The following is an 11932-nucleotide window of genomic DNA, read 5'->3' as shown; positions in this document are numbered from 1 at the left end:
GGGACAAAGGACCAAAAACCCATTAGAAAAGTGTGGAAACTACATAAAAAGATAATAATTCACCCTGAAAAAGAACATAAAAATACCCCTTAAACATGTGAAAAATATTCAAACTCAGTACATATTAGAGAGCTGTTGATGAAAGTATACTGAGATACAGCTTGTTATCTAGCAGACAAGCAAAACTAAGAATTATGACAACAGAATCTGTTGATAAGTCTGTGGGGAATCACACATGCTCATACATTGCTGCTGAGAATGCGAATCAGTACAGCACTTCCAGAGGGCAATTGGTAACACCTAATAGAACTTTCCAACACAGAAATTTCGATTTTGAGAACCTATTCTTGAAGATGAACTTAAAACAATCCAAAAATACTTATGCACAAGAATGTTCCTGCGGGGCGCCTGGGTGGCTCGGTGGGTTAAAGCCTCTGCTTTCCGCTCAGGTCGTGATTCCAGATTCGAGCCCCGCATCCGGCTCTCTGCTCCGCGGGGAGCCTGCTTCCTCCTCTCTCTCTCTCTGCCTGCCTCTCTGCCTACTTGTGGTCTCTGTCTGTCAAATAAATTAATTAATTAAAATATTAAAAAAAAAAAAGAATGTTCCTGCAGCATAGTTTGTAACTGCAAAGTATTGGAAGCAACCTACATGTCCACACATAGGAGAGTGCTTGAATAAATGATGCATAAAAAAGAATGAAGAAGCTCTTCATGAACTGACGTGGAGTGATTTCTATGGCATTAATACACAAGTGAAAAAAATTAAAGTGCAGAAGGGTATCAGAATGGCAGTGTAAGAGATTCCAAAAATGTGTTTCTCCATAAAAGCAAGAATGTCACAAAAAGGCTCAAAATCAACTTTTTCAGAACTCAGGAAGTTAACCTAAGTCCTCGAACAAACAATCCAAGGAGAGTTTATTCCAGAAAAATGACTGAATCTTAGTAAGAACTATGAGGTTTCGTGGTGCTTTAACTTTCCCTAATTCCATTCCTTTCCCTTAGCAAAGTGTATATATTGTGTTATTCTTTTTAAAGAAATTTAAAAATGGACAGAACTGATCTGTGTTAATAGACATTATTAGAACAGTGGTTAAATTTGGGGAATGTATTGACTGAGTTGGGACATGAAAATACCTTCTGGGATTATAGAAATGTTTTATATCTTCATCTGGAAGATAGTGATATAAAAATGCACATATGAGTGAATAGCCATTTAGTCATACACTTCATATGTGTGCATATCATTGTATATAATGTATAGTTTAACTAAAATTTAAAAACTACGATGTGGCTTTAGTGAAGGGTAGACAAATAGACTAATGAGACAGACTAGACAGTCTAGAGAGAAATAGCTAAATGACAGAGAGATGATAAATAATTTTTATTTTTTGATTAACTAATTATAACAAATGCGCAATGGGGCAAAGGATGAAATATGAACCATGACTATATAAAAAAAATTGAACTTTGACTGATACCTTACACCAAACACAAAAAAATAGCTTAAGATGAAGCATAGACTTAAATGTTAATGGCAAAACAATAATATTACTAAAAGAAAAACTTGGAGAATATTCATTATATTAATCAGAAATTTCTTAAGCACAATGCATAGTCATAAAAGGAAAAACTAATTAAATTAGACTTCATAATATTAAGGATTTTGTCCCTCAAAAAATACAATTAAGAGAGAGAAAGAAGGCAAACCACAGACAAAGAGAAGATATTCATAAAAATATATATATATCCAGAATATATAAATAATTTCTTCTACTGCCAATAAGAAGACAGAAACCTCAAATTTAAAATAGCCAGAATGTTTGTTCACACCCTTCACTAAAGAAGATACATGATCACACCAATGATCATGTGAAAGATGGTCAACATTATTAATCATTTTAAAAAATGCAAATTGAAAATATAATGGTATAGTACTAGATACTAGAATAACTAAAATTAAAAGGCTGAGATTACTGAATGTTGGCAAGAATGCAGAGCACCTCAAACATATACATTGCTGGTGCCAATATAAATTGGGTCAAATCCTTTACAAAAATATTTGGCAGTGCGTACTAAAACTAAATACACACATAATCATGACTCAGCAATTCCAAACCTAGGTATATTACCAAGAGCAATGAATCCCTATGTGTACCAAAAGGCATGTACAAAAATGTTCATAATAGCTTTCTTCATAGCAGCCCCAACCCAAAAAATAGCCCAAATATTCATTGTAGTATAATGGATTTAAAAATTGTTATAGTCAATATGATGGAATCATACACAGCAATGAAAAAGAGCATACTTCTACCAAAAGCAATGCAAATATATCACAGGCAAATTTGTAAGCAGAAAAGCCAGATACAAAGAGAACATACTAACGCTGCCATTTAAATGGAGTTGAAGAGCCAGCAAAATTAATTTAGCATAATGGCACCCTCTAAGTGCTAGAAATGTTTTATATCTTGATTTCTGTGGTGGTTACACAGATGCAAACATACTTAAAAATTCATTGAGCTCTACACTGAATATTTGTGTAATTTACTCTATGTAAAATTGTATCTTAACATAAAATAAAGTTGACATGTATAAAAATGTTGATAGGAACACTTTTTATAATAGCCCCAAATTGGAAACAGCCCAAATGTTCATCAGCAGTCTGTCTACAAAATCACTAAATAAATTGTGGTATATTCATCCTGTAGATTACTAATATAAAAATGAAACAAAAAACACTCAAACTACTGATGCATACAAAAAGTGAATGAATTTCAAAGACACAATATGGAGCAAAAGAAGCCAGACTAATATATGATTCATGAATTCTATTCCTAGATATATATCCCAAATAATTGAAAGCAGGAAATTAAACAAATACTTGAAAATCAATATTCACAGCAGCACTTTTCACAATGCCCAAAAGGTGGAAACAGTCCGCCAATGGATGAATGAATTAACAAAACGGGATGTATCCATACAATGGAATATTATTCAGCCATGAAAAATGAAGTACTGATACCTGCTATGATATTGCTGAACCTTGAAGACATATGTTCAGTGAAAGAAGCCAGACGGAAAAGGACAAATATTGAGTGATTTCATCTATATGAGATTCCTAGAATAGGCAAATTCATAGAGACAGAAAGTAGACTAGAGGTCACCAGGAGTTGCAGAGGGGTTAATAGGGAATTATTATTTAATGGCTGCACAGTTTATGTTTCAGGTGATGGGTGAGAGTCACACAATGCTGTGGATATACTTAATGCCCTGAACTATATACTTAAAAATGATTAAATGGTTAATTTTATGTTATATACATTTTATCACAATTAGAAAAAATAAGAAACTGTATAAAATAGAATATATACTGTATACTTCTTTTTATATGAAGTCCTAGAAAAGATAGAATTAATGTATGGAGATAAAGGTCAAAAGAATGGCTGCTTTTGTATGAAGTATTGACTTAAAGAAGGCAAAATGGAACCTTCTAGAAGACTATATCTTCCTCAGAGTGGTATTTACACAGATGTATACATACATAAAAATTTGCCAAGCTGTCACTTTACAGTATGCACATTTCATTTACATTAAAGAGAAAAAAAGTAGAAACTGGAGGAAACTGTTATTTAAACAGTCACAATGGCTGTGGCAAATCAGAGGCTTCTTGACTTTTGGGAAAGGAGAGGGACAGGATAAAGAGAGAAAACTCTTGTGCTGGAGGGGATTTTAGGGATGGAAGTAGGGCAGGTGAGCAGAGAGTCCACAGCAGTCTCTTCATGAGACTCTGTGAGACTCTGGGCATAAGCAGTGTTTCTTCAGGCACTTCAGAGTAGAGTGTGGGACAAAGTTGTAAAAAGTATGGATAGCTTTTTCTTTCCTCCCTTTTCCTTTCAGAAGCCCGTACCCCTTTGAGCCCCCTGGAGAATAGTGCAGGGTTTCCAGGAATATTGGCAAAAGTTTTGCACAGGGAGTCAGCCTGATGTCCAGCAGTCATTCTGATGGGGCTCAAACCATGGTGATTTGGGCATGAAAATTTAAGATGACCTCAATTATACTCATAGCCTGGCTAAAGCTGGATAGAACAACTACATGTATATAACTCTGTGTGTATGTATATACACGGTTTTTTTTTCCCCTGCCTTAGGGTTTTTTTTTTTTAATTTTTATTTATTTTTTTAAATTTTTTATTTTTTATAAATATGTATTTTTATCCCCAGGGGTACAGGTCTGTGAATCAGCACTCACCAAAGCACATACTAAGTGTATACATTTTCTAAACAAAGTTGATATCCTACAGTGTATTATTTTGAATCCACTTTTATTTTTACAGAGCACATTATTTGGGGCATTTCCTTGTCCTTAGAGATTCTTTTGAGACTGTGTTCCTGAGGTCAGGGAACCTTGCCCAGTGGCTGGGGTCTTGTCACCCATCTTGCAGCCAGAAAGGAAACCACCTGTCCTCCTGTTTCCCACTTCTGTGCCTCCCCTCACAGGTTCTTAAGTTCTGTTTCTTGGTCCCAGCAGCCTCTGGGGTTGTGAAATTATTGGAGTCTGGCTTCATGCCTTCCATGGGTGTAAAAAAAAAAAAAAAATCTGTTTTCAGAAGCCATGGCAGACAAGGCCCAGAAGTCTAAGAACAGGTAGGTCAGATCACCCATTGTCACCACACACACACCAAACCTCGACCCCAACCTGACCAGAGTTTGCCAAGCCAAAAAACTGGGGGAAGAGTGGTCATTTGACTTGCTATGGAATATAGCAAGCTCACAGAAAGGATAGAACTTGTACCCAGTTCTTCTGATCCAAGGTCAATGCTTTTCCACCCACCTCCCAACCCTCCCCACAAGGAATCTAGCGGAGGAAGTGAATTTATTAACAAATCACACACCAAAGCCACAAAATCACTTTTATTTAATTGCTACCACAAGTACAGAATCAAATTAAGGCAGTATAATACATTTCCACTTATCCTTACAAACTTTTATAAACTTAACTTTATGTGTTAGTTTGAATCAATAGTTGAAATTTGTATTAAACAATTTTTTCTTCAATTCTAGACAAAAGTCATTTATTTACTGGGCTGTCAGGTGTGCTGATACAAGACATGTACAACTTAATGTTGTGGATGACAGAACCTCAGCCAAAGGTAATGAGACTCCTGTCTCCCTCCCCTATTACCTTGAATTCCCTTCTGAATGAAAAAGGAAAATGTAAAAACTGATTATGTAGAAATACCAGGCTGTCTAAAAAAAATTTCTTTTTTTAGACAGGATTTGAAGGATTGAATTATAGGATTTGTAGGATTGAATTATAATATTAAATACATGACTATAATTGATCCTAGTGACTACAAATTTAGATTTTAGGAGAAGCAACTAGTTTATGAATGAATTTGTTTCTCTGGAACTAAATGAAAGAAAATTCTGGTGAATGCTTAAAAAGGTAAGTGACTACAAGGTAAAAACATCTCATCACTTGCATTCATGTTTGACTATAAAAATCAGCACCAATATTTGAATTTTCATCAATTAGAAATAATTCGGTTTGGACATATCTTCCCTTTTGCCATTTGAACTCATAGGCATAAAAATGCACTTTAATAGAGCTTATCAAATTGTGTTCTTCAGATATGGGTCATATCTTGTTGCTGAAATTTACAAAAGAAACTGTTTCAAGTACTTGCACTTTATCAAAACTACCCTTCTGACTGCCATTAAAAGTACAATATAGAATGACACACTTTAAAACATAAAACTTTGCCGTCACATTTACTTACAGAAGCGCTCCTCCCCCAACCCTGGGGGGATGAGAGAAGAAAGCAGGAAAAAGAAGAAGGAAATGAGTTGAGGGGAGGAAGGGGGACATGGGAAAATCAAGGTCTAAAATTTCAAGGATCACTGTTGGCTCAAGGTCAACTACAGGAAGAAAGGGAGGCTCAGAATAACAGATGTCAAACTTAGGGGAAATTTGATCTCTAAAATAGCAAGCATGCACATGTGCGCACGCACGCGCGCACACACACACATACACTTTCAGAGTATGTTACGTAAAGGAGTATGCCTACAAGGTGGATGTAGCTTACACTATGTGAGTTCATGTCTGTGTGTCTGTGTGTCTGTGTGTAGGTGCCGTAAGTTATCTCACTTTGAATTACATATGCTAGATAAACTTGAAAGTGGATCACTACTTGGCCACCCCTAAGAGCATTTTTCACATAGCCATTTCATCAAAATCAACTTCAACATCAATAACCACAATCTTATGGTAATCATTGGTGGTAGTGGTGGTCACAGTGGGGTCAGGAAGGTTGGCAGCAGCGGTGGCTGCAAGCTCTGGTAGGCTGGCAGCAGACTCAGGGGAACCACTGGCAGGGCTGCAGACAGGCTCAGGGAGGTCAGTGATGTCACACTCGAAGTGGCCGGCAGCGATGGTCTCAGGGTGACAGGAGGCAGTAAGCTCAGGGTGGTCAGCAGCGACAGACTCAGTGTGGCTGGCGATCACTGGTTGGAGTTGGCTGGTGGTAGCAGGCTCAGTATTATCAGCAGTGGTGGGCTCAAGGGGGGTGGTAGCAGGCTTGATGTAGCCAGCTGTGGGTCTAGGGTGGCTGGTGGCAGGGCTGAAGGCAACCTCAGAGTGGCTGCTGGCAGGAACATGGTGGCCAGTGACAGGTTTAGGGTGGCTGGAGGCCAACTTGAAATGGACAGAGGCAGGCTTGAAATGGACAGAGTCAGCCTTAAAGTGGACAGAGGCAGGCTTAGGATAGACAGTGGCAGACTTGGGGTGACCAGACGCAGACTTGGAGTGACCAGAAGCCAGCTTGGAGTGACTAAAGACAGATTTATGGTGGCCAGAGACAGACTTGCGGTAGGCAGAGGCAGACCTGGAGTGCCCAGAAGCCGGTTTGGGATGGCCAGAGGCACGTTCAGGTTGGCCAGCTGCAGCATCACCGGGTAGTGGAACATTCCGGGCACTCATCGGCATTTCCTCTACAACAGGACTGGCACGGGCACGATCCTGTTCATGGGCTTGTTCACGGGCTTGGTCTCGGGCACGGGCACGGGCACGGGCCAGGGCACGGGCCTCCCGAGTCTCCCGAATATCAGAGATGAGGCCAGAGAGGAACAGGATAGGGTGCCGCATAGCATGGAAGATGGTCCAGTATTCTCTTCGGAAATTCTCATTGAGAAGCCCATAGATCACAGCGTTGAGGCAGCTGTTGAAGTAGGCTATGAAGTAGGCTGCAAGATAAAGCCAGTTGGGGATCTTGCCTGCCATCTCTTTCGGACTGACAGCCACCAAGACAGTAAGCACATTGATAGGACACCAGCACACTGCAAAGAGGAGGAAGATCACAAACATGGTTAGAAAATTGCGCACCTCAGCAAGCTGGTTGTCAGGATTCTGCCCCGCCGGGTTACGGGCTGCCAGCACTTTGGTCCAGATCCTCACATAGCAGAAACCCACGATGAGCAGAGGGAGGACGAAGTGGATGCAGACGATGGTCACAGCAAAGACAGGGTTGTTCAGATAGTTGAAGATGCAGGTGTAGGTGCGAGGATCATACTCAATGGTACCGATATACATGTTGGGCAGGACAGCCAGGACGGTCATGATCCAGGTGATGACCAGGAAGATGCAGGTATTGCGCACACTGAAGATCCGCTCATACTGGAGGCTGTGACAGATGTAGCAGTAACGGTTGATGGCAATGGCCACGATGTTGAAGATAGAACCGACCACGCTCAGCCCTGTGATGAATCCAACCATCTGGCATTGCAACTGGCTCAGATCCCAGCCCCCAATGGCCATGGCATGCAGCATCAGAGGGTAGGGGTAGATGACTACCAACAAGTCGGCCACAGAGAGGCTCACGACGAAGATGTTGCCTGAAAAATATACATGGGAAGAAAGGGAAGAAAAACAGAGAAAAATAAATGGTTAAGTATGGAAATCTATAAATTGAAACTGAGGAAAAGACCAGCTGAAGTGGTGACAATTTAGAATTCTAGAATTATTTTAGGGAAATATTTTTGTGTTTTTATTTTCGTATGCAAGCATTATTCTGATGTACAACTAGGTTTGGGGGACCTGTCTTTTGGGCCACTTTTTCCTTTCAAACAATGTCATGTCTGCTTTGAGAAAAAAGCGAACTTCTGTCAGAAAGCAGTAAGCAGGCTGCCACCATTTTGAGCAAAACAAAATGCAAGCTTTTTTCCCTACAGGGGGCTAGGGAGAGAAGGGGGAGGGGCGTAGAGGCGATCTTGATAAAGCCGGGGGTAGGAAGTAGGCTAGATGTGTAGGGGGGAGGGAAGAGACTGAAGGAATGTCAGGGAGCCTAAGCACCAACGCTCCTACACACACCCCGGGGAAAAAAACGAGCCTTCTACCTCCTCTAGGCCAGCATTGCGTTTACAACGCTAACACGTCTAAGAGAATAGTCTGAGAAAGGGCACCGTCTTCTTAGGAAAACGGCATCAGACAATAATCTATGAAAAAGCCCAGTAAGTACTTACCATTTCCGAGGTAGGCTAAGAGTGAAAACTGAGGGGAATGGGGTGGGGTGGGTGGGTGGGGAGACCCTGTAAAATTTAGTGTGAAGCCATAAACAGCGCGTAGGGTGAAAAACAATCAGGAAAAGCCCTGCAAGGATTAGCAGAGGTGCCGGCTTCCAGCGGGTCCAGCGCAGAATCGCTCACCCGCACGTTCCGCTCCCTGTGTAGGAGCTCCTGGCCCGACGCTGAACTTGACTGGAGCCTGTGGCTAAACAGGAAAGTAAAGGCCTGGGGCGGGGGGGGGGGGGGGGGAGGCGGGCCTCGGCTGCCACTCCCGTTTTGTAGGGCAGTGGTAGGAACGTTTTTGCGAAACCTTTCCAAAAAAAGGAGGAAGAAACGCCTCGATGCTAATTAGCATTAGTGTGGCAAAATATTGCGCTTTCTCTTCAACTAGGAGAAAATGAGCACTTTTTATTTTTTTAAAGATTTTATTTATTTATTTGACAGAGAGAAATCACAGGTAGGCAGAGAGGCAGGCAGAGAGAGAGGAGGAAACAGGCTCCTCACGGAGCAGAGAGCCCGATGCGGGGCTCGATCCCAGGACCCTGGGATCATGACCTGAGCCGAAGGCAGAGGCTTAACCCACTGAGCCACCCAGGCGCCCCAAATGAGCACTTTTTAAAACGGCAAAGAAATGGTTCCCTCTGCCCTCCTGCCAACGCTGCCAAGGCGCGGCCTCAGCGCTTTCTACCAGGAGGTTCTTTCTAGGGTTTTCTCTCAAAGAAATGAATTGAGAGAAGAGAAGTGGAAAAGACAGAGGGAAAAGCCTTAAAAACAAAACCACAACTACCAGAAAGGAGAAGGGAAAAAGGAAAAGGAAGAAGAAAAGTCAAGAAAGAAAATGGGCTTCGCAGGTGGTCCCTGGGGCTCCGTGGTTCCTGGGGGCCCGCACTGCTGGAACGAAGGTGAGGTCCAAGCGTGCGGCCCCACGTCTCCAGGGGACCAAAAGGAAATCAGACACGCCCACCAGAGTTTAAAAGAAAACTTTTCATGACTGTGCGCCCGTCAGTGCATTTTGAAACTTGTATGGTAGTTGTGATTTCTCATCCCCGGAAAGTAATCCCCCAGAGACTGGCTGACTCCCCTCCCCAGAGCCCCGCCCGCCGGGTCCTGCGGGTACCCGACCGGCTCCCCTCTCCCCCGCCGCCTCTGCCCCCTCTCCCCGCTCTCCCCCCAACCCGGCCCCAGCCGACTGAGACCCCAGCAGCAGAGATCCCGGGCGCCGCCCCCTCCCTCCTGGGACCCTAGCGCGGAATTCGGTCCCCTTCGCTCCTCCTCTCCCCTTCTCGGCCCTCTCCAGCCCAACGTGCAAAAGGGGCTTACCGCTTTGCAGGGTCCGCCACCCCCCCCACCCCCCGCACAGGTCCCCGAGCCCAGCCACCTCCCTCGCCTGCCCCAGCCGCGGTCGCAGCTGGCCCCTCCCCTCCACACTGGCTCAGAGCGAGGGGATTGTCGCTCGGCTCGCTCCGCGCCCCAGCTCCTCACCCCGTCCCAGCGCCCCACACTTTGCAGTCTCTCCGCGTCTCCCGCCACCCACTCTGAGCTCTTCCGCGACCCACCCGCCATCCTCGCCCTGTTCTGCCGTCTTCTACCCCATCCCCGCCGGACGCCAAGCTCCGGGGTCTCCTCCACCCCGCCCTGGGACCCCCAATACCCGGCTTACGGATTTCGCGATCTCCGCCGCTGCTGCCGTCGCTGCCACCGCCTGCCGCGCCCAGACCGCCGCTCTGCTCTCTCCGCCTTGCGCCCTGGGACGCGCGGACGGAGCTCGGCTCCGGGGGACTCAGACCACCACCCGGCTCCACACTCAGACGCTAGGGTCTAAGCTCCGCTGCCTGGGAGCCGCCCTGGAGCCGCCCGGGAGTCCCAGGGCCGCAGCAGCGGGGGCTCAGCTGGTTTTAGGGCGCGGCCGCTGCGCTGCGCTCCTGTAAGCGCCACCGCAGCCGCCGCAGCCGCCGCGAACTTAACTTTCCGGAGCGGGTCGCAACCCCGCGGCTCCCTTCTACCCGCACCGCCTGGGCGCGGTCCCCTCTGTGGCGTCCATCCAAGCGTACTATCCCCAGACGGTGGTGGCACTCCCGGCTCGGGTGCTGGCTCCCTCTGCATCAGGTCTCGGACAGGGCAGGACTCGGCGGTCTGCCTCGCTCCGCGGGAACCAGGCTTTGCACTTGGACGCCAAAAGCCAATTTCCTGAGCTCCCTCAGCCTTGAGAAGCTCTAAATTAAGGGGGTCTCCGCATAACATCACCGCACAGGTTTGCAAGGAATTTGGGAATAGGGAAGTTCACTGTGAGGGCACTGCCCAAGGGTTCCCTATTTCAGGCACCAGAACTCGTGCCCGAGGGGTGGCATGTGGCTGAATGCTGGGTAGGAAGATGGAAAGGTGACTTACCAGAATTTCGAAGCTTCTTGTTCTTTGTTACAGCCAGGATGACCATGGAGTTGCCGATCAGGTCTACGACGATGGTGATGACCATTGCGCAGAACATAAAGATGATTAGAGCTGGTGGGTAGTCTGGCTGTGGCAGCTTACAGCCAATGCAGCCGTATGGGGTGGGAACTGCCCGGGTGGGCCCCATGTTGCTGCTGGAGACCGTTAGGATCTCCCAGCCGGTTTCCCAGCAGGAACACCTGCTCTGCCACCCGGAGCCTGGAGCTTCTGGAAAGCTGCTTCCCCTCGGAGAACCAGAGAGCGAATGACAGCATCCCGCCCCTCTCCGATGAGCTTTTAAAGCCTCAAGAGGCGCTAGCCCCACCCCAAGTCCCTCCCCCCGACCAATCAGAGCTCCCTGAACAACCCCGCTTTGGTCTCCAACTCTTTTTGGACAAATCCACATCGAGGTGTCGTCTTGCTTCCGACTGCCTTGTTTGTGCTTCCCCTCTAGCCACCCCTCCCCATCCCCTAGGTACCTTGCAGTCGTGACAAGCTCAGAATCCACCTCCCCGCCCCCGGCCACTGCGCATTTGTTTCTAGCAAGTTCTTCTCCCTCCCTTTCCAATGCAAACAACCAGCAAAGCGATGTAAAACGCAGGAGAGGGGCAGGGGGTCCCTCTTGAGGTCCAGTTTCAACCCATGCCAGTCTGTAGCCCCCAACAGAGTGGGAAGGGGAGCCAGTGATATGCGCCCCTACGGTCCCCCTGAAAGGTTCATTCCACTCCAGGTCTTGCCCCTTCAGAACCTTCTGCATGTCGTGAAGGACCAGGGGACAGCTTCCCAGATCTTCCATCCTCAGTCTGGGTGACCAGTCTCTAGGAAACTTGTCTCTCCTCCACTGCCTGCCAGGAGCCGGTCGGCTCTCTTAGCGGCAGCAACGAGTGACGGTTCAGTCGATCCCGGACTTAACTGAGGGAGATGTCCCCTGCACCTGACTCTGGGAGCTG

At 45.6% G+C, this 11932-nt stretch overlaps 1 protein-coding gene across 1 annotated transcript; it reads right to left on the bottom strand.

Moving 5' to 3' along the window:
* Positions 1-6210: 6210 nt before the first annotated feature.
* On the bottom strand, positions 6211-11130 carry GPR50 (G protein-coupled receptor 50). Its single transcript, XM_059157239.1, has 2 exons — positions 10944-11130; positions 6211-7886 (listed from the first exon to the last, which is right to left on the bottom strand). The coding sequence occupies exons 1-2, from the start codon at positions 11128-11130 to the stop codon at positions 6211-6213; spliced, it is 1863 nt and encodes a 620-aa protein (XP_059013222.1).
* Positions 11131-11932: the final 802 nt, after the last annotated feature.

This window comes from Mustela lutreola, chromosome X (assembly GCF_030435805.1).
Source record: "Mustela lutreola isolate mMusLut2 chromosome X, mMusLut2.pri, whole genome shotgun sequence".
In the NCBI taxonomy this organism is placed as follows: domain Eukaryota; kingdom Metazoa; phylum Chordata; class Mammalia; order Carnivora; family Mustelidae; genus Mustela; species Mustela lutreola.
Note: the sequence above shows the minus strand (reverse complement) of the source record. Positions and strands in the feature narration are given on the sequence as shown.